At 38.1% G+C, this 23,631-nt stretch overlaps 1 protein-coding gene across 1 annotated transcript; it reads left to right on the top strand.

Annotated features, from left to right (window-relative positions):
* Window positions 1–998: 998 nt before the first annotated feature.
* Window positions 999–20,663, top strand: LOC101627691 (guanylate-binding protein 7). The gene is made up of 10 exons (XM_004679540.2): window positions 999–1,188; window positions 3,068–3,195; window positions 11,768–11,877; window positions 12,350–12,546; window positions 13,929–14,174; window positions 15,289–15,569; window positions 17,247–17,459; window positions 18,485–18,587; window positions 18,893–19,086; window positions 19,980–20,663. The coding sequence occupies exons 1-10, from the start codon at window positions 999–1,001 to the stop codon at window positions 20,202–20,204; spliced, it is 1,887 nt and encodes a 628-aa protein (XP_004679597.1). The 3' UTR covers window positions 20,205–20,663.
* The last annotated feature ends 2,968 nt before the right edge of the window (window positions 20,664–23,631 follow it).

Raw genomic sequence — 23,631 nt, 5'->3', positions numbered from 1 at the left:
GGTAGTCCTCAGATCACCTTGACTGTTCTTCCTCCACCCTGTCAATCCATAACAAAGAAATTATAACCTGTTTAAAAAAATAATTCATGTACCCATTATAATTCCTGTCCAGAGCCCTACATTTGGACACTTTATTGGATTTCATCCTTATTCCCATATTTATTTTTATACCCATATTTATTTTTATAGAGATTTGTTTTGAGTGAGTTCCATTCTTTCTCTCTTCTTTTGCTCAGGGTCACTCTTCTTTAGCCTGCTCATGTTGCCTTCAATCATTAAATCTGCCCTCATCACCTCTGTTGATGCATTCATTTTCTCACTCTTGCATAGGCTTTCCCTGACACACACCATGTCTCTTTAACTACCAGTACTTCCTATGCCTATTCCCTCATTATTTTCCTTGCACATATAGTATATAGTACACATGCATGGATATTGCCTTTGTTTTCTTTGCTACTTTCCTACTTTCCCTTCCCCTGCCCATTCCCCTTGACCTCTCCCCACAGTAGAGGCAGGAACTTGCATCCAGTTCTTCACCGTTTACTACCGAGCTCCTAAAAAATGTCCAAGCACATAGTAGTTACTCAAGAAGTATTTATGAATTAATGAGAGATTAACTGATTCTAGATCTCCTGAAATCTCTGGAACTCCTTATCTCCAGCTCCCTTTCTTCCTCTATTTACTTTCCAAAAGTGATTGTTTTATTATTGCTTCATTATAAGCGCTTAGTTCTTTTCTTTTTCTTTCATTTCTTTTGTTTTATAGGTCACTTGGAAAGACTTGTTTAAGGATTCATCAGCAATATAAGGGGCATTAGGCCACTGCACCAGTGTTGATGCACTATGCTATATGGTGGTCTTTAGAAAAACACGAAATGTAGAACATTTAGATATATATTCCAGAGTAGAAAGCTGACATGTATATGGCTTGTGTAACCACAAGCTCTGACGTGCAGTGCTCTTATTTTCTGGAGTTCTTTCTCTGGGTTACAGATCACCATGGCACCTGGATCCATCATGACAGCCCCCATCTGTCTAGTGGAAAATGAGGAACAGCAGCTGAGGGTAAACCGAGAAGCACTGAGCATTCTGGAGGAGATCTCAGAGCCGGTGGTGGTGGTGGCCATCGCAGGGCTGTGTCGCACAGGGAAGTCCTACCTAATGAACCGCCTGGCAGGACAGAACCATGGTGAGTGCTCCTCAGGGCCAGGGGACACGGGTTTTCCACAGTGACATGACAGGCTGATGGCACGTCTTTAAGTTTCATTTTAGCAATAGCCTAGCAGTTCCCACTGCAGAACAGTAATTATTATTGATAAGTTTATCACCTCAACCCCATCTGTCCCCAAATCTCTCTATCTTCTTCTAATAAAAGATTTCTCCAACTTCATCACAGGATACCTCATTAATTCAATCACAGTTGCTCTGTTGTGATCAGGAGCTCAATTTCAAGTATTCGTTTACTTATTCCAACATCAATTTTCCTCTAAACTAGGATCTTCAGAAGAAATGCAAATATTGTTCAATTGGCCCTCTTTATGAAAATGGATGGAGAAACAACAGATAGTAAAAACCCAGGATATTCCATCTAAATGATGCTTCCATAAAGTTTTTTGCAACATATCATAGCAAAATTTGATCATTTATATTCCCTTCTCATTCTCTATTTGACATTTTCTAATGTAAAGCTATAACATGTAGAGACAGTTGCAAAAAGAATATATATATGTGTGTATATATATATGTATGTATATATCTATATATATATATATACACACACACATGATAAATTTAATCAGTATAAATGGATTAGCTCTGGAATCACTGTCTAGATATAGAAATAAAACATCAACAACATATAGAAGCCAATATCACACCCTCTCCTACTAGAGTTCATCAATGTTTATATTTTCATGGAACATTCTTTCACTCTTCATTTTTAAAATTAGTTTTATAACCTGCATATGCATTTCTAAAAAGTAGCTTAAACTTTATATAAAGGGATTTATGTTTCTGGTAAACCTGCTCTATTGCACCACCAGAAGTTTACAGTAAAGTCCTTGGAGTTTTTCATAGGTATATGTTATTTATTTTTACACACAGTACTTTACTATTATCCAAAGATGCCACAATTTATATATCCATTTGTTGTTGATGAACATTGGTATTATTTCTACATTTTATTAATGGTGCTACCATGAATATGATTGTATTTAGATTTCTTGTTTTTGTGATATTTGCAGAGTTCTTAGAATATCACACCCTCTCCTACTAGAGGAGTGTTCATTTTCAACATTTTAGTTATCAACAGACACCTTTTCAAACTTTACATACAATTTGTATGCTTTTTAGATAATAGTAATTTAGAATTCTCCACAAACTAAGAAATTTTTGGTAAATGCACTGTTTATTGCTGAGTTGGTGAATATTTAAATATGTATACAGTTATTGGCCTCACACTGTATTGTTTGAAACTTCTGCCAATGTCTTTACTATTTGGATTTCTTATTTGATGAATTCCATTCTAAATTGATGCCTCTTTGGGTACTTGTGATGTTTTAAGATCCAAAAAAGTAGATCAGGAGGCCCTGAACTACCATGAGAACTATGGATGCCTTGCTAGTGGGTGGGTGTAGTAATGGACACTTGAAGAGCTGTGTGAACCTATATCATATACAGTGTTGTATGCCATGTTACCTCAATAGGTAAAACAAAATTTCTAAAAATTTTTTAAAACAAACTCATAGTTTGAGTCACTGATGGTGTGACTCAACCAAAAATATAAAATCCCTCTTGAGAATTTCCTTAACATGTGTAAAGTTGGGGCATTTGCCCTTGGTGAAATAGCAGCAGTTTTCCTCTCAACCAGGGATCAATTACAGGCCCTTCACTTTCTCTCTTTGGTGTTTTCTACTGTACAAGCTAACACACAGATAGGGGTGCTTAAAAAGACAAATATAATAAATTTAGTCAATATAAACTAATAAACTACAGACTATAAATTTAACCAATACATCCCACGGACAACACATGGACATCCAATAATACGTTCTCCTCTTCCACTTCAGGTTTCCCTCTGGGCTCCACTGTGCAGTCCAAAACCAAGGGCATCTGGATGTGGTGTGTGCCCCACCCCTCCAAGCCAGACCACACCCTGGTCCTTCTGGACACTGAAGGGCTGGGAGATGTGGAAAAGGTGAGGCAGAGCATCTTCTTGATCTTGAAACCCCACTTATATTTCATCTTCTTGATCTTGAAACCCCACTTATATTTCACTTCAATTCAGTTTCATGACATATTCCTAGAATGATGAGGTTAAGTTCTGTTTCTTGAATTTGTTTTCCTTAAGGAGCACTACTTTACTCATTAGGAAAAGACTTGCTCATTTATAATATTGCATTGAAAGATACTCGTCAAACTTCCTGGATTGCTGATTTGAGGTTTTTGTGTTAAGTACTATAGACACCCTAGTGAAGGAAATAAACACCCAGCGCCTAGTTAGGAAGGTTAGATAAGCAGGTTATCAGTACAGGCCACCATGAATATTAAAAGGAAGAAGTGAACCTAATCATTTAGGATATCAGAAACATCTGTAGGAAGCAATACCCTATTGGGTCTATAGACTGTTCTAATTACCATGTGTAAGGGAGGAAGGGGGTTGGTGAATTAATGGATGTGAGAGTAGGAACCACAAACATAGGAGTTCAGTGAAATAGTCTAAAAAACAATCCCAAGAAAAGCTTTAGCTATGCCAGGACTGCTCATTCAATTTTAGAGCAATTCTCTGAGTTTTGAAGATGAATTCTTCTTGATTATATAAAGCCACGAATACACCCACCAAAAATATTATAGATGAAATAATTTTAATGTTTTCAGTCAGAGCTCCATTTATTTTCTCCTTATTTATGTTAGACTAAATTGGAAGGAGCAGCAGTTGTTCCATTACTATCAAAAAGAGTGATAGCATTAATTTAGAAATTCTGAATTTAAAACTTGCAGCATAAAATATTGAATATATCTAATATAAATTCATAATGATCTACTGATTCTGAAGAGATTGTGGCTTTCACAAACCTTTTTTGTACCTGATTGCATTTATCAATGTATCAAAACATACCAAATTGTATGTTAACAGCAACAAAGCTATTGTTTTCTTTGCAAGTTGCAGTGTATTTGAGTGTTACCTGGTTCTATGACAAGTCACACACATAGCAGTCCTAAATCTCACTTTCAGCCATCTCATCCACTGCCACACAAATAATCAACCACTACAGTCCAATAAAAATCTTTGTAATACCTTATCTCTGCACTCCAACAATACAGTTGTTTTTATTGGTCCCTCTACCTCACAGTACATTAATCTTCACAAGTCTACATTCTGTCATGTTTAAAGCTATGCTGCTTTCAACCTAATGTTATCATATTCTATTTAAACACAAATGTTGCTTATTCTCAATTACAATACATTTAATATTTTATTGAAAGTCCCCTTTTGTCTTGATTATGTGGACATGGTTGTCTCATTCCCAAAGGCATCTTCTTGAGGCAGGAACTTTATATCCACACAAATAAATGCAGCATCATATATGTTGTAGATGTGTAGTAAGAAGGGTTAACTTCATTTAAATAAATAATTGAGCCCCTATTAGAGCCAGTGATTCAAAAAAAATTACACAAGTATCAAGCTTACTTCTATGTCTAGTCAGTATAAATATTTCACAGCTTAATAGTGGCAGTCATTGCTAATGCTACCTGCTCAACTATCTTAAATTGTGAGAGGAATCAATCTAAATACCAAATTGATGTTCAGTTTACAGTTATTTTAAAGGTTATGATTTTTTAAAGTGTTTTATTTATTTATTAAAAAAATAAAATAGTTTATTTTTAAATCATTTTGTGCATTTTTCCATTTCAGTTGTAATCCCCTTGGGCTTCCCATCACCCATCATCCATGTGCCATCACCAAAGTCCAGTGCATTTACCTCCCCCCCCAGTGTTTTTTATCCCATTCCCCACTCTCCACCCCCATAAATTGTCTCTGGTATATAACTGTTCATTATTATTATTATTATTATCATCATCATCATCATCATCATCACCATCATCATCATTATTATTATTATTATTATTTTCTCTCCTGATCCATTATACTCCTGCTATGAGTGAAACCATTCAGTATTTTTCCTTTTCTTTCTGGCTTATCTCACTAAGCGTGATCTTTTCCAGCTCCATCCATGTTGCTGCAAAGGACATGTATTTCTTTTCTTTGGTTGCTGAGTAATATTCCACTGTGTATATGTACCACATCTTTTTAATCCAGTCCTCCATTTTTGAGCATTTGGGCTGTTTCCATATCTTTCCAACTGTAAACAATGTAGCAATAAACATGGGGGTGCAAGTATCTTTTTCAATCAGTGTTTTTGTGTCTTTTGAATAGATACCTGGGAGTGGGATTGCTGGGTTATAGGGAAGCTCCATGTTTAGCTTGAGGAACCTCCAAATAGCTTTCCATAGTGGTTGTACTAGTTTCTATTCTACCAGCAGTGCAGGAGAGTTCCTTTTTCTCCACATCCTTGCCAACATTTGTTGTTGCTAGTTGTTTTAAGATGTCCCATTCTCACTGGGGTGAGGTGGTATCTCATTGTGGTTTTAATTTGCATCTCCCTTATTACAAGTGATGTTGAACATTTTTTCATATGCTTGTTTGGCCATCAGCATTTCCTCTTTGGAGAAGTGTCTTTTTAGCTCTTCTGCTCGCTTTTTGATGGGGCTGTTTCCTTTTTCTTTGTTGAGTTTCATCAGTTCTCCGTATATTTTTGTGATCAATCCTTCATCACTAGTTTAGCGTGAGAACATTTTTGCCCAATTAGTGGGTTATCTGTTTGTTTTTTGTAATGTCTCTTTTGCTGTACAGAAGCTCTTTAACTTGATGTAGTCCCATCTATTTATCCTTGCCTTCACTATCGCTGCACTGGGTGATCTATCTTTAAAGATGTTGCTGAAGTGTATGTTGTGTAGTGTTTGGCCCATCTTTGCTTCCAGGTATTTTATGCTTTCCGTTCTTATCCACTTCGAGTTGATTTTTGTGTATGGAGTGAGGTATTGATCTAGCTTCATTTTTTTGCATGTAGCTTCCCAGTTTTCCCAGCACCATTTGGTGAACAAACTTTCTTTGTTCCATTGTATCTTCTTTGCTCCTTTGTCAAAAATTAGCTGACATAAACTTGTGGGTTTATATCTGGGTTTCTATTCGAATCCACTGGTCTGTATGTCTGTTCTTGTTTCAGTACCATGCCATTTGATTATTATGGCTTTGTAGTATAGCTTGAAGTTTGGGATTGTAATGCCTCCATTCTGTTTCTTCTTAGACATGAGGGTTTTAGCTATTCAAGGTCTTTTGTTGTTCTATATGAATCTCATCAATATTTTTTTCTATTTCTTTGAAAAATGTCATTGAGATTTTTATGGGGATGGCATTAAATCTGTATATTGCTTTTGGCAGGATGGCCATTTTGATGATGTTAATTCTCCTGATCCATGAGCAGGGGATGTCTTTCCATTTCATGGTGCCTTCTTGTATTTTTTTTTTAACAATGTTTTGTAATTTTCTTTGTAAAGGTCTTTTACCTCTTTTGTTAGGTTGACTCCCAGGTATTTGATTCTTTTTGTTTTAATTGAAAAGGGGATGGGTTTTTTTTTCTTTTTGCTTCTTTTGATTGGTTGTTTGTGTACAGAATGGCCTCTGACTTTTGTGTGTTGATTTTATATTCTGCTACCTTGCTAAACTGGTTGATGGTTTTGGTTAATTTCTCTGTGGGGTTTTTAAGGTTTTCCATGTAAATTAACATGTCATCTGCAAAGAAGGACAGTTTTACTTCTTCTTTCCCTATTTGGATTCCTTATATATCTTTTTCTTGTCTTATTGCTCTGGCTAGAACTTCCAATGTTATGTTGAAGAGCAGTGGCGATAGTGGACACCCTTATCTTCCTCCTGATCTCAAAGGAAAGGTTTTCAGCTTTTCTCCATTGAGGATAATATTGGCTGTGTGTTTATCATAAATGGCTTTTATCATGTGGAGGTATGTTCCTTCTATTCCGAGGATTTCAAGGGCCTTAAACATAAATGGGTGTTGAGCTTTGTTTAATGCTTTCTCTGCATCTATTGATATGATTATGCGGTTTTTATTCTTCTGTCTGTTGATGTGATGGATTACATTAATTGATTTTTGATGCTGAACCATCCTTGCGCTCCTGGGATAAAGCCCACTTGGTCTTGATGCATTATTTTGTTGGCTTAGATTTTGTTGAGGATTTTTGCATCAGTGTTCATTAGGGAGATTGGGCTGAAGTTTTTGTTAGGTTTTTGGTATTAGTGTGATGTTGGCTTCATAGAAAGTATGTGGTAGCTTTCCTCCTTTTTCAATTTTTTTTGGATGAGTCTGTGCAGAATAGTCACTAGTTCTTTTCTGAATGTTTGGTAAAATTCATTTGTAAATCCATCTGGCCCTGGACTTCTATTTTTAGGGAGGCTTTTGATTATTTCTTCAATTTCCTTGCTTGTAATTGGCCTGTTTAGTTGTTCTAGCTCTTCTTTATCTAGCTTTAGGTGGTTGTAGAAATTTGTCCATTTCTGCTGAATTGTTAAACTTGTTTGCATATAGTTGTTCATAGCATTCTCTTATTATTCTTTTGACTTCTGCTGGGTGTATTGTGATTTCTGCTCTTTTGTTTATGATTCTGTTTATTTGTGCTTTCTCTTGTTTTTTTCTTTGTGAGCCTGGCTACTGGCCTGTCTATTTTGTTTATTTTCTCGAAGAACCAACTTTTGGTTTCATTGATTTTTTTGGACTGTTTTCCTAACTTCCATTTCATTTATTTCTGATTTGACTTTTATTATTTCCTGTCCTCTACTGACTTTTGGGTTATTTTGTTGTTCTTTTTCCAGTTCTTTAAGGTGGGAGACTACGTTGTTTCTTTGAGTTATTTCTTGTTTCTTTATGTGATCCTGCATTGTTATAAATTTTCCTCTTATAACTGCTTTTAATGCGTCCCATAAGTTCTGGAGACTTGCATCATCATTGTCATTCTTCTCAGGTATTTTTTAATTTCTTCTTTGATCTCCTCATTGATCCAATGGTCTTCCAGTAGTGTGGGTTTCAGTCTCCACGTGGTAGGTGGGTTTCTTCTTTTCCTCATATGGTTTATTTGTAGTTTGACGCCTACATTGTCAGAGAAAATAGTTGGCATGATTTTGATCTTAATGTATCTATTGCTATTTATCTTATGACCCAGTATGTGATCAATCCTAGAGAATGACCCATGTGGATTTGAGAAAAATGTGTATTCAGATTTTTAGGGGTGCAGTATTCTATAGATGTCCGCTAGACCCATGTTGTCCAGGTCCTTGTTCAGAACTTTAGTGTCTCTGCTTATTTTTTGTCTGGTTGATGTGTCCATTGTGGAGAGTGGTGTGTTGAAGTCTCCTACTATGTATGTATTTTCTCTGATATACGTTTTCATAGATGACAGTATTTTCTTGATATATTTTGGTGCTCCTTCATTTGGTGCATATATATTGATGATTGTTATGTCTTCTTGTTGTGCTGTCCCCTTAATCATAATGTAGTGGCCTTCCGTGTCTCTTTTAACCTTTTTTAGTTTGAAGTTTATTTTATCTGATATAAGTATAACTGTTCCTGCCTTCTTTTGTGATCCATTTGCTTGTAGGATTGTTCTCCGTCCTTTTATTTTTAACCTGTTTTTATCTTTTGTAGTTAGATGTGTTTCCTGTAGGCAGCAGAATGTTGGGTTCTGTTTTTTAATCCATCCTGCCACTCTGTGTCTTTTTATTCATGAGCTTAAGCCATTTACATTTATAGATAATATTGATATTTGGCACCTACATTTGCCATTTTGGTCCTTTTTGTATTTTTATTCCTTATTTGAACTGTTCCTTATTTGCTTATTCTTCTGTTGCGTTTGGCTTGAGGGCTTCTTGGTTGGCATTTAATGCTTTGGAGTTTGTTGAGTATGTCCTTCCACTCTCTTCTTGCCCGTAGTGTTTCTTCAGCGAAGTCTGATGTTAGCCTGATTGGTTTCCCTTTATAGGTTATTTGTTTCTTCCCTCTTGTCATTCTCATTATGTTTTCCTTTTCTTGTATTCTAGGAAGTTTTACTAAGATGTGTCTTGCTGTATTTCTCCTGTTGTCATGGTAGTTTGGTGTTCTTCTTGCTTCTTGGATGTCGACTTTCATATCCTTCTTATTAGGGAAGTTCTCCTCTATCATCTTTTTGAATATTTTCTCGATTCCTTAGCCTTTCTCTTCACCTTCTGGGATACCTATAACTCTGATGTTTCCTTTCTTACTGGTGTCAGATAGTTCTTGAAGTGTTTCTTCATTCCTTTCCCTTTTACTTCTCTTTCTTTTTCTTTTTTAATTCTCTTTGTTTCTGTGTCTTCGAGTGTGCTGATTCATTCTTCCATTTCATCTATTCTGTTTCATTACTTTTCCCAGCATCCTTTATTTCTTCTAATTATCCTTTCATCATCTGCATTTCTTCTATTTCCTTTTTTAGTGTCTAATTTTCTTTCTTCAGTTCGTTGATTGCTTATCTCATATCTTTTTTTTTCTTTTTCATTTCATTCATTCATTTCCTTGTTTGCATTCTTCATTTCCATGAAGGCTTGCCTCATATAATTTTTTTCCTTCTCATCTTTTTTTCTTTTTTTATAATGATGATTCTGAATTCTCTATAGGTAGACTGAGCAGTTCTTCTATTTTTTTTTTGTGGTTTCTACTGACTGATCTTTTTGTGGTGAATTTTCCCCCTGTGGACTTTCTTGGGTATTTGTTTTGTCTTTTTTCCCCCTGTTGTGTATTTTCTTATACTTTCTATTCGCTGAGACACGGTGTTGCTATTATTGACCAGCATTCACTCTAGATATTCTTTCTAGGGTGGCTGAGGTACCTCCAGATACTTCAGTTGTGGAGGATATTCTGAGTTGTGCTTTGTTTCAATATAGCTTGCTTTTGTAGCCCCCACTGTGTGGAATTGTGTCTGTTGTCTCAGCCAGTAATAGTCGGGGTCTCTTGTGGTGTTTTGGCTTCTTCCAGTAACACCATGAGTCCTTTTCTCTGGAAGATGCCTGCTGCTTTTTTAGCCTCTAGTGTCCCAGATTCCCTCGATGTTTAGATGTCTCCATTGAGGGTGGGGTACATTAGAAGTGTTGTAGGTCTCCCTACAACTGGGCCTGTGATTGAGTTGGTCAGTGGTTTTGTTTTACTTTCTGAGTACTGTGAACCTTTCTGGCTGACAAGTCTTTAGGCCTTTGTGAGTTGGGTTGTCTCTCCTTATATCCATACAGGCTGAAGGGTAGCAAGCCTCCTTCTAAGGCACTTCTTAGTGCCTGGGCACCAAGACACTCTGGGTCCTAGCACCTGGGTGATCCTGGATCTGGGCTGCAGCCATTCTTTACTGTTTGGATTCCACTCACCCAGATGTGCTGTCTCTCCTTACCTCCAGGGAAGGAAAGGGAGGAAGGGAAGCAAGTCTCCTTCTAGAGCCTGCGCACTTGGACGAGCTCCAGGGTCCTAGCACCTGGGCGCCTGGACTGTCTGGGTTTGGGGCTGTAGCCTTTTACTGCAGCCTTCACTCACCTGCTGCACTGTCTCTCCTTATCTCCAGGGCTGGCCAAGGGGGAAAGGGAAGCAAGTCTCCTTCTAGTGACTGGGTACCTGGGCACGCTCCTGGGTCCTAGCACCTGGGCACCCAGGAGATCCAGGATGGGAGATCCGGATTCGGGGCTGCAGCCTTCACTGCAGCTTTAATTCCACTCACCCAGCTGAGCTGTCTTTCCTTATCTCAAGGGCAGACTGAGGGGGGAAGGGGAGCAAGTCTCCTTTTAGTGCCAGAGCAAGCTCCTGGGTCCTAGCACCTGGGCGCCCAGCCAATATCCAGATTGGGGTTGCAGCCTTTCCTTGCAGCTGGGATTCCACTCACCCAGCTGTGCTGTCTCTCCTTATCTCCTGGGTGGCCCAGGGGGGAAGGGATGCGTATCTCCTTCTAGAGCCTGAGTGCCTGGGTGCCCAGGTGAGCTCTGCTCCCAGTGCTAGCACCTGGGCACCCGGGCAGTTTGGGTTGGGGTTGCAGCCTTTCACTGAAGCTTGAGTTCCACTCACCTAGTTGTACTGTCTCTCCTTATCTCTAGGGCAGATGGGTGGGGGGGAAGGTAAGCAAATCTCCTTCTAGAGCCTGAGTGCATAGGTGCCCTGGTGAGCTCCTGTTCCGGTCCCGGGTCCTAGCACCTGGGCATCTGGCTAATCAGGTTTGGGGATGCAGCTTTTTGCTGCAGCTTGAATTCGACTCACCCAGCTGTGCAGTCTCTCCTTATCTCCAGGGCAGGCGGAGTGGGGGAAGGGAAGCAGGTCTCCTCCTGGCCACTGGTAACTCCTGAATCTGATCAGAGTTCCTCTATCCGAACTCCCCAAATGCCAATTCTCCCTCAGTTATCTTCCTTCTAGTGAGTCCAGGGTATTCTCATTTGGGCTGAAAGTCACAGTATATAAGTCCATAGACTGTATTCAGTCCTATAATCCTGTGTGAGTTTGGAGGTAGTGATTCCAGCGTCTTTACTCTGCCGCCATCTTGCCAGAACCCCAAGTTTATGATTTTTTACACTACTATTCAGCAAACAATACAAACCAGTGAAGAAATTAATAGTGAAGGAAGAGTAAGCTCCTAAATCCCTTAACTAATGCACTCTCTAGGGTGACCCCAAGAATGACTCGTGGATCTTCACACTGGCATTGCTACTCAGCAGCGTATTTGTCTACAACAGCATTGGCGCCATCAACCACCAGGCCCTGGAACAGCTGCAGTATCCTTTCTGAGCAAAACCGAATTGTGTTATCAGTGTGCGCATATTGTACTCACTCTATTTTTTCCTCATAATTCAGTTCCATGGAGAAGTGGGAAAAGGGAGACAAATAAGAATGTTTATAAAACAGTCGGTTTTTTTTTATTATTTATTTATGTATTCCTACAGAACTGGGGTACAGGCCAGAGTTGCAGGGGCAGTGAGAGGATTCACCAGGGACAGAGTGGGGAGCAGAACAGGCAGATCAACGAAGTACACTGCTGAGGGGAGCAGCGGGTGGGTTAGGAGAGATCTGCCGCGCCATGTGGTCACCTCCAGGGCAGGAATCGAACTCATGCGGAAGTGGCTTTAGCTTTTTACTGCAGTGCTTTAACCCACTGTGCCACCAGGGAGGGCTGTTTAATACAGTTTTAGGAGAGAGATCTGGAAGTTTTGTCAAAGGACCCTTCTCTTTCCTTAGCTAAGATCCCAGCTATGTGACTGAACTAGCAGAGCTCATAAGGACAAAACCCTCTCCCAGCTGTGATGAAATACATGACTCAGCCGAGTTTGTGAGTTTCTTTCCAGACTTTGTTTGGACTCTCCGTGATATGGTGCTGGAGCTCAAGCTAGATGGTCACCCCATCACTGGAGACGAGTACCTAGAGAATGCCTTGAAGTTGATTAAAGGTATAGAGAATGTCCTGGGTGATGGCAGTTCAGTGGAAGTGGGATGAACTAAGCCTACTTTTTTTAACAGTTGCAATGAAACGTTACTTAATTTTGCATTGAAACTTATGACATTGGTTATTGGTATATTGGTATATGGGTAAGGCAGCCATCATTATTACTGGAAAAATTCCAGTGACCAGAGTTTAAGCTCACTAAGGAAATTTAGAATCCATTATTATTAATCCATTATTTAAAAAAAATCGATACCTTGAAAAAAATTCATAGTTATAACCAGTGTTCAGACTTCCTAAAGCTACATAGCTCTTTACTTACTCAGTTTATGTGTTCCTCTAGTTTCAGTTAGAGAGGAAAAATGTTCATTTCATTAGAAGTCTTTAACACAGAAGTGCAAACTTGTCAAATTACCAAACTATTGAAATATAGTTCATGCTGTTTATTTTACTAACCTACATAGTTATGTTCTTCATTTAAAGAGATTTTAAACACTAAAGGTTTCCAAAAAATCATTGATCTATCCCTCCAGTCAGACTGTCAAATTCTTTATATTTGGTTTACCAGAGCAACACATTCTTTATTCTATAGTTTTACATTTAGCATAGTCATATTAATATAAACTATTCATTTTTAAGATTACACTTAACAGATATAATGGATGATACCTAGAATCAAATTTCATTTTGGTTCATTTAGCTACTTATTCACACTTTCAACAAATATTTATTTGACAATTGATACATACCCAGAATCCCTCTGATAACATTATCAAGTTCAACATAATTGCCATAGAGAATTTGTGAGGTCTCCAAATTGCAAGGCTCAACTTTGGCATCTGGTGCGGTCAAAGGAATCTTTAAACATAACTTCTCTTCTCTAGTCATTGTCAATTTATTTGTGGAGCCCTGATTTTATAAAGATTTTTGTACTTTCCTGATTATTAACTGTTCCTTACATGGTATTTTCCCATACACACCATGCATACCTTGACTGATGTCTATGCTTTACTTAAGAACCCACATTTTGCTACTAACAAGCTATCAAACAGTACTTCTGAAAACTCTTTTCATTAAACCGTCATTCAAAAAACATCTAATAAATGTGACCCCACCACAGCATCAAGTCTACACAAAATGTTCATAGGTTTCTGCACTTGAAATGGAGGCTTCCTTTCTCCTATATGATGTTCTTTTTCACTCTTGCTTCTGTATAAAGAAAGGTTTCTCCATATTTTGGGCAGAATCATATAATGTCGATTTACATGATTATAAAAGGAACTTTACTGGCACAATGTCGAGATGGATCAAAGATCTCTGGAAATGAATGTCTTCAGCCCCTAGCTTGAAAGCATTCTCTCAGTGATAATTTTTTCTCCATTCATGAAGGTGGTCGTCCCCAAATCCAAAATTCCAACCGGACTAGAATGTGTATTAGGAAGTTCTTTCCAAAGCGGAAGTGCTTTGTCTTTGACCGACCTACAAGTGACAGCAAACTCTTGCTCCATATGGAGGAAGCGTCAGAAAGTCAACTGGATTTGAAATTCCAAGATCAATCCCAAAGATTCTGTTCCTATATTTTCACACAAGCAGAAGCCAAGACCCTAAGGGAGGGGATCACTGTGACTGGAAATGGTGAGTATCTTGGTATGACGTACCTCTGTGGCTCAGTGTGTGTGATGGAGCTCATCACTCCCTGGGCTTGACAACATTGTTGTGTCTTTCTCTGTGTCATACAGAAAGGCAGGGGCTCATGGCACACATGGAGATGCATACTTCTTCCCTAAATTCTCCCTATGAAGGGGTTTATTGAAACTAATACACTAATGATGTGAGCAATGGCTGCTGCTAAAACGGAATAGAGGGGCATCACATAAGGGATCAGGAAAAAAAAAATAACAACAAAAGAAAAAGTACAACATAACCAAACAAAAGTAATCAGACAACTATAGATCAGGGATATTTGTAGGGAAAGTGGGAGTGAGAGGGTATAAAATGAGGCTGGGAATAGCACAACAGACTAAAGTGATGGTGCACAGGTGAATTGGTGGTGGAAGTTCTATGTGGAATACAGCTGATGTAAAATATACATAAATAAAGAAATTAAATATACATATATAAATCTGTGAAGATGAGTTGATGGGAAAATGTTTCTCCTGTGGATGCATGGGATGTCTGTGATATTACAGCAGATACAAAATAACTGAAAGGACATGTGTCTCTGAATGCTCATTGAAAATTTGAAGACTGTTTAAATAGAATATTCTGGCTAGGGCTAGATCATGGGCAGGCCTCATGGGCAGACACAGTCTCCTGTGTTCAAAATGACCTGTGCCTGAATAATGGCACTCACCTGAAGTCTTTAATGATTTCTTTTATGAGGGTGTTATTTTTATATAAAAAGAGAGCCAATGAATTATGTACTTAACTGTAAAATAAGCTCTTTTTTATTTGTTTTCCTGTGAACGAGGTTTTCCAGAAAGTCTTTGAACATATAGAGTGATAATAATATACTATGGCAAGATTATGAGTTAGAGAACCATAAGAAAGAGAGTGAAGGAAACGAAGGACATTATTAGAGGATGTGAATTCATAGAACTTGAAAGAGAAGATGAAAATGATGAACAAGGTTGAAGATGCAGCAAAGATGAAAACAAAGTTATTTCAATAAACTTTTTGTGATTTTTAGATTGTTGGGCTCTAAATGTTATAAATTCTTTTTATACCCTAAATACCCTATGTCATTCAGGGCTGGGAAGTCTCGTTGTGACTTATGTGGACACCATCAACAGTGGAAGTGTACCTTGTTTGGAGGATACAGGGACAACTCTGGCCCAACTCAAGAACACAGAGGCTGTGCGGAAGGCAGCCGACCACTACAGCCAGCAGATGGCCCAGAGAGTGCAGTTCCCCACAGACACGCTCCAGGAGCTGTTAGACCTGCACACTGCCTGTGAGAAGGAGGCCATCACAGTCTTCATGGAGAACTCCTTCAAGGATGACCAGCAGGAATTCCAGAAAAAATTTGTGGTAATAAGTCTTAGCCTTCATTGCCCTTATTTCTGTGTTTCCAGAATGAGAGAGGCCTACTCACCCTGCTCAGCCCGATGGATCATGTGTTCTCTCATGTTTTTTCTAAAAGAGTGACTATTTTTTTTAAAAAATAATTTATTTATATATATTTTATATCATTTTTCACATTTGTGCAATGTTTCTTTTGAATTCTCAGGGTAGTCTCCACAAAATTTCCACCACAAAATCACCCTTCCACCATCACCAAATCCCCTTGTGTAAAAACACATTCCCTTCCCTGTTTGAGCACTCTTTCCCCTTTTCTGCAGAGTCACTGATTACTAGTTGCCTGTTAATTCTGCTTTTTAATTATTATAATTACTTATGCCCTGTTTCCTTACTTGGTTTCCTTACTTTCTTCCTGTAAGAGTGGCTTTTTCCCCCAGTGTTATGACAGAACAAGTTACCATGAATTATGAATTTAGCATCTTAAAACATTTTACAGCTCATAGTTCTTTTTGTCAAATCCCAGTACATGATGGTATCAGCCCCCTGCTCAGCTCATGTACAAGTAGAAAGCAAGTTTCAGCTGAGCCTATTGTATCATATGTAGACCCTGAGGTACCACCCTCCTCCAATTTAATCCACCAAGAACACATGCCATCCACCTTTTTTCCTCAAATTATATAACTGTCCCAAATTAAATAACAGTACTTTAAAGGTTCATGTATTACATAATGCCCATCTGGTAATCTCTTTGTTTTCAAGTCCACTTTATACATAGCCAAATCACAGGGTTGATATAGTCCCAGAGAAAATGCAGGTCTACCCACCAGAAGGGAGAACTTTAGCAGGGCCTACTCTTAGCAATGACTCTTAATAATGACTCTTAACAGGAGCACCTTTGCTGAAAGTTTGCTTTGAGTTTGCACTTGGCCAAATTGCAACAATCAGTTAATTCATATACAAGAAAGAGTTGCAATTTACAACTAAACTAACTCATTTCTATTCCTAATATTCACTCAAAGAAACATCATTGAAGTAACTTATGACAGGTTCAGAACTCTGTTCAGAAAACACTCAACTCACAAATGAGCAGTTGCTATGCTATGTATATATGTGTATCATACCAACTCCAAATAGAGAAGAAAGTCTACTTCCTGTCATCCAATAACATTTCCATTGTTCAGTGTTCATGGGCGGAGCTCTGTTAATTGTATAATACTAAAGTAAGCATTGATCATACTTTATTGCATATTTAAAGTGCTTGGGGGATAGCTCACAAAAGAGCTTATTAAAAGAAAATGATTTATCACTATGTCAAATGACAAATGTTAACGAGAGTCTTGTTGTGACCATTGTGCAGTGTTGGCAAGTATCAAATTATAGTGTGGAGCAAATGAAACTAATATTTTATGTCAGTTACACCATAATTAAGAACTTAAACAGACACTATTGAGCTTATGACTATCTACCCCCATCATTTCACAGATAATGACCTCAGCCTGCTGGAGAGGAGGAATTTTCATAAGTTATGAAGAAAATTGTCCAGAACTGGGGCTAAAACAAGACCCCTGATGCTTGGTCATTGCATGTTTCATCCACTCTTAGGTGACCACTGCTTCTTCCAGAAGGATCCCAGTTGGACTTTCTCTCCTAACAACTTCTTTCTTTTGTATTTCTCTACACTGGCAGGAAACCATAGAGAAAAAGAAGGAAGAGTTCTTGCTGCAGAATGAAGATGTGTCTTGCAACTATTGCCAAGCTGAGCTTAGGAAGCTTTCAGAGTCTTTAATGGAGAGTGTCTCCAGAGGAACATTCTGTGTGCCTGGAGGACACAGTCTTTACTTAGAAGCAAAGAACAAAGTTATGCAGGACTATGAGCTGGTGCCCAGAAGAGGAGTTAAGGTGAGGAATAAACAGCAGAGAAGATGAGAAGAGCCATATTGGATGCTGGGGTCTAACACTACAGCATTACTTGTGTAGATAAAGGAAAGTATAGGGATAGCTCCTTTTAGCTTTTGTTTCCAAATTATATGGATACTCTTAAATAAACAAGAAATGTTTCTTTCCAAATACGGGACTTATTGTCAGGAATCTAAGTGAAAAAGATGACTCCACCACTTAGCAAAAAAATGTAACCATTTTTGTATTAAGTATGAGAATACATAATGAAAGAAAAAACAGGGTTCTTATGAAGTTTAGTCTTCTCAGAGAAGGACAAATACACAGTCCACTGGATATGTTGAGATTAACAGTTGTCACAGGTTTATATGTTGAAAGTGACGATGATGATGATGTTGACAGAAGATTTATGAGAGGCCTATTTTGAGTACTCACTTCCTACGTCCACTGTATAGTGAATCCTTAAAAGAATGTAAATTACTACTTCCAGTGAACTATAAATTTCATTATAAAATCAAGGAAAGGAATTAACGGAGAAGTTAATTTGCCTACAAGTATTTGACATCAAATGGTAGAGCTGGTAGGGAAGCTCATACCCAGCAACCATTGAAATTTCAGAAAGAACTTAAGGAAACTTCTCTGGAAGAAAAGGTAAGATCTACCTGTTTTAGTATCTGTAAGTAATATCTTGGTAAATAAGATACATAAGCATCTAGTCAGAAGTAGAAAATGTGCAAACACAGCAAACAAAAGACACTTTGTCCCTGTATAAAGGACGTAAATCTGGAAGTGTGTGACCTGGGAAATAGGGTGGGAGGCATGCTTAAAAAAGAAACAGTAGAACTAAAGAGAGAGATGCTTTAGCTTGGTGTTTGGTTTGGCCTTGAAGGAAAAGTACCACTGTGCATACTAAAGTGGATGAGGAATTTAGGGAGTACTATTTATAGTTTCATTGAGCCATAATTTCCTAGTAAGAGACTAGATCTTTGCTGCCTGACTGTGCCTTTACTTCCCCGTTGTTTCCTCAGGCGAAGGAGGTCCTGCAGACCTTTATGCAGTCACAGAAAGCAACACAGGAAACCATCCTGTGGGCTGACAAAGCCCTCACTGATGAGATGAAGGCCAAAGCAGGTAGGAAGCAGGGAGGGAAGATCCTGTGGTATAATGACAGGGTGAAAGGAAAATCTTTCTGAAACAACCAGCATCTTTCATTTCTGTTAGGTAACTCTGATATATGTGAAATAAACCAGGTGGGTTTTGTTGCTGTTACAACTAAACAGTGCCTTCCCACCACATGTTTTGCTGGTGTGACTATGAGGTGATTTCAATGATTCCTCCCTGATTTTTAAAGACCATTAGAATGAGTTCAGTAGGGTGCAGCTCTGCATTACTGTTATTTCTCCCCCCGCTTCCCCTGCAAAACTGTTGTGTAACAGCTGAGCAGGCCAAGAGGGAGGCAGCTGAGCAGGAACAGGAGCTCCTGAAACAGAAACTGGAGGAGCAGCAACAAAAAACAGAGGCTCAAAACAGAACTTTCATGGAAAACCTAGCTCAACTGAAAGAGAAGATAAAGAGAGGAATATATGAGTTCCTGAGAATGCTGAAAATGATGTTCAAGCATAAAAGGAAGGTATGTCTACATGGGGCCTGGGCTGTGAGTCAGGGCAAAACTCTAGTTCATCAGGAAAAAAAGTCTAAAAAATGAACTAAAGGTCATGGCCTAGAGAAAAATCCAAGGCATATGATTTCCTGACATACCCAATAAACCTAGACTGTGTGAAGCCTTAAAAATGATTCAACACCTTCTATATCATTTGATTTTGCCTATTACAAAATGTGGATGACTGTTTATATGACTATAGGATCAGATTCTGAGCCCAAGTGAAGAGGACAGGAGTCTTCAAGTCCTTAGAGTCCTATGTTTCATAAAACCAGAGAGAGACCGGAAATAGATCCATTGGTATAGAATGTATCAAACTGTGCTTAATATAAAATAAGGGGTGCTAAAAGCACTAGAATTAATTCAATTTTATTACGAACTGCATGATTCATTCCATAGAGATAGAATGTATAGAATGTACATGAATAAACCTGGAAGGCATTTTTAAAGCATTCTTTGTCCCAACTTGGAGTGTGATAACCATGTTAGAGAGAGCCAGGATTCTCATTATTTCTGACCTGTGTGGCTAATGCGACCTCAGTGGAACCAAGAGATGGTTAAAATTATATCTACATTCCCTCCTAAATTCTGTTCATAGGGTTGGAACACACTGCTGTTATAGCTGTTGGGCTTGGCTTAGCCCCAATTTCTCCCCATTCAATGAGATATGTCCAGGGACTATAGGAAGCTACAAACTATGGGTACTCCTACTACCAGTTCCAAACTTTGGGATATATTTTACCAACTCATAAAAAAGCACCTAAGGTAGTGGGAAGTAGCAGGCATGCTTAGCTGCTGCAATTGTTAAATACAAAATGCTGATTACTTGGCGTTTTCAACAGGAGACTTTCTTCTTTTTACAGTTGCTAGAAGAACTACTTACTGAAGGATTTAATGAGGAATATGAAGAGCTAAACAAAGAGGCAAATCATCTAGAAGAAGATATTCAACAAACTAAAAGCAATATATCCACAGCAATCACTGTCGCCCTCCTTGTGGCTTGTGGTATATTAATTGTAGTACTGCCCGGGCCTCTTAAGCTCATTTGTGGACAACTGTTCATTACAAGCATAGTAACAATTTTGTAAAATTAAAAATTCACTGTCATAGGGGCTGCTATCATAAAACCTACATTCACTTTGTTTGAATTAATAGAAATAAATGGAAGATAAATTAGAATAAAATGACTTAGTCATAGAAAGTTTCCTACAAAGCAAAAAGACAAAATGTAAGATGAAGAAACCATCAAAAACCTATTGTATGGCCATGGAGATAATTTCTGTAAGCTATAACAAACTCTTATAAACAATGAGAAATGTTCACCACTACATTTTAAGTTGGCCGACTATTTTTTTAAAAAAGCAATTATATTGATTACAAAAGACATTCAAAGTAAAATTAGGAGTTGACTATGCCTTTGTCAAACACCATCTGGAATAGTTCTGACAGGAGATCAGATTGACACATTGGGAAACTGGCAGTCTCATATTTGTAGCAAGGGTGTAAATGGTGCAAGTGTTTATATATATGTATATATAAAATTTAAATGTGGGTCCTCCCTGGTAGTGCAAGTTAAAGTACAGCACTATGAGGCTATCCGAAGTCACTGTAGCACAAGTTTGATCCCTGCAGACCTCTGCCTATCTGCTCGCTGCTCCCCTCATCAGTTATTTCAGTCCGCTCCCCATTCTGTCTCTGGTGCACTCTCTCACCCGTTGCCCCTTTGGCCTATACCCCAGTTCTTGTATGCATAAATAAATAAATCTTTAAAAAAAATGAAATGAAATGCTGTTGATTCAACAAGTACTTTGGTCTTATAGATTTTTTTTTTTTACTCAACTTGAAAAGATATAAGTAATAATGTATTTGTTCTAAGATTTTTTTTAACATATTTTTTTTATTACAAAGTTTATTTTTACATCATTTTGCACATTTTTTTTTCCATCTCGATTGTAATCCCCGTGGGTTTCCCATCACCAAATCACCCCTGTGCCACCACCATATGTTCTAAGATTTTTTTGTAATTCCAAAAGATGAAACTACTTTAATGACCCTCCATTAAGTAACTACAGTGAGTGTGCATGGGTGAATTGGTGGTGGGAATCTCATGGGGATTACATCTGAGAGGAGAAAACATATATTGTACAAAAATTAAGAATGATGTAAAACATATATATAAAATAAAAAAGAATCCTCTACTGCCACTGAAATGATAATGTATAATGTATAATAATATACCTTTATACTACATGAAAATCGCTAAGATTTATCATAGGTAATAAGAAGCATTCAGAAAGGGTGTACAGGTGCACCACTGAATTTACAAATGAACAAACATGCATAATCATCATCTGTCCTGGTAAAACACGAACTAAACTAGTATCTGTGGGTACACAGTGGTGACAGGAGAGGATAACTAGCTTTACTTGTATATTCTTCTGTAACTTTTCTATCTAAGAGTTATTACTTATTCAAGAGAAAGTAGATACAATTACTAAAATGAGAATAGGAACAATAATCATGGATAGGGAATTCACATCACAGGAGGAATGGATGCTACGCTATGAGGAACTGCAAATGTCAGATCCCCACAAGAGTGTAGAGGAGGAAACAAAAAGTACAAGATGAATATCCTAATTTTAGCCTCTCAAAAACCTTGAAATTCTAATCCCTAACCTATTTTCAGATTTAAGTACTAAGATGTGAGTTGCGGTGGTTCCTAAAGTACAGCTCTCCTAGCAAATTTCAAGGTAAATTTTATTCAAGGTAAACTCACCATGCAGGAATTCTTTCCAGCTGTCTGGTGCTTATACTCTTAAGGTTAGAATGAAATGCTTGTAATTCAAAAAACTGTACCTATTCTTTTGCCTCAACCTGTTCACAAGGACACAAATGTTCTTAAACTGCCACCTTCATTCCTTATCTGATATTTCCTGCACTTACGGGGTAGAACATAGGACTGTGTTGGAAGGACTGATCCAGCCCAGCCCCCTTCCCACACCCAATGAGAGGTACACATTTTTTTGTATAGGCAGCTAGATGTCAGTCCCTGCTAGGCTACATCCACTCGTGAGTTCCAACTCAGAAAGCTACACTCCTAAGTGTAAGTCCAAACTACATTTGGACTTAACTTCTTTTATCCCACCTCTGCCTGGAACAATAGTGTAGTTGATCTATATTGGTCTGGAGTATGCTATTTCTTTATTGTGAAGAGACATTATCCTTTATATTTTGGCTTGTGTTATTATTATAATTCAAATATTCTTGAGGGAACTTAGGCTAAATACATGAATGACAAAGACAATCTTGGTCTCATAGGAAATATTTGTTTCCGCTGCAAACCAAGCAAAGCATTTCTACCTTAGCACTCATTACACACTTCTGAAACTGACATGACTATACATAGCTGCCTGCCCTTCCATTTATGTACATGATTCGTGATACCCAGCACATAAACAAATCAAAACTATCCAACAGGAGTTCAAATTACCATTTATTATGTTGATTGTTCTCTAGGGCTCTCATAGTAAAGGCCACAGTGTTCACAACTAGCAGAGGAGGGACTTGGGGACAGGAAGCAGACACAGTCTCCCAATTCCCTGGTCTGCGTAAGGAACTGGACACTCCACATGCCCAAGGTCCTCCCCCAAGAAATTACACAGCAATGAGCCAACATATTTGCCCGCAGCACAATTACAACATCTGAAAACAGTAAGAAAGAGCCTTTGTTGGGGAACCCCTCACTCCACCAGAATGCCTTTATCTACTCAATCTGTTTGAAATAGCACTGTGCTTTTTATGTGAACATCACTTCTCATTTAGCATGAGAGCTACAGGCTACCCATGGTGGTTTCTGTAGCACAGCTCTGCTTTCAAGAGGGTTGCAAGGGAGTGATAAGCTGTCTCCTAAATTCCTCAACCTAAATCACTGAAATGAAAGTCCTGCAGTTGATCTAGTCTTCAGGCCCTTAGTAGAAAAACTGAAAATATATTTGGATGTTCTGATAAAGGGGATGAGGGGCAGTGAGGGATTCTGCTTCCCCACAAGTCTGCCCAACACCTGTGCTTGACATACAAATAAAGAACAGTGAACATAAGATGATGACATGACATGATTATAGTCTAGAGAAAGGAAGAATTCAAGAGTAAGGTGAAGGATAATAAAAGCAGTGTGAAGGAATCCATCATTTTAGAGTTTATTCACAAATTGTCATTTGTTGAAATAAAGTATATATAGCTCAAGAATGGCTCCAAGTGAAAGGTCTCCCCATATGGACTGGACAATTACTACTGATTCAAAGATGTATACAGGAAATTTGTAAGAAGATGAAAGAAAGACATTCTTACAACCACTGTCTTGGATGGCATTTTGTTTGAACATTTCTACTTTCTTTTCTCCCTTTCTTCAGATTAGTCTTTAACCTGTTTCCTTTTAGCTGGTTATGGTGTAATTCTCATAGAATTCACTTTTTTTTTAAATTTTTAAAATTTTATTATTATTATTTTTTAAATTTT

The sequence above is a fragment of the Condylura cristata genome, unplaced genomic scaffold (assembly GCF_000260355.1).
Source record: "Condylura cristata isolate star-nosed mole 26May11 unplaced genomic scaffold, ConCri1.0 scaffold00008, whole genome shotgun sequence".
NCBI lineage: Eukaryota > Metazoa > Chordata > Mammalia > Eulipotyphla > Talpidae > Condylura > Condylura cristata.
The sequence above is the reverse complement of the archived record's forward strand: the minus strand, read 5'-3'. Positions and strand labels throughout refer to the sequence as shown.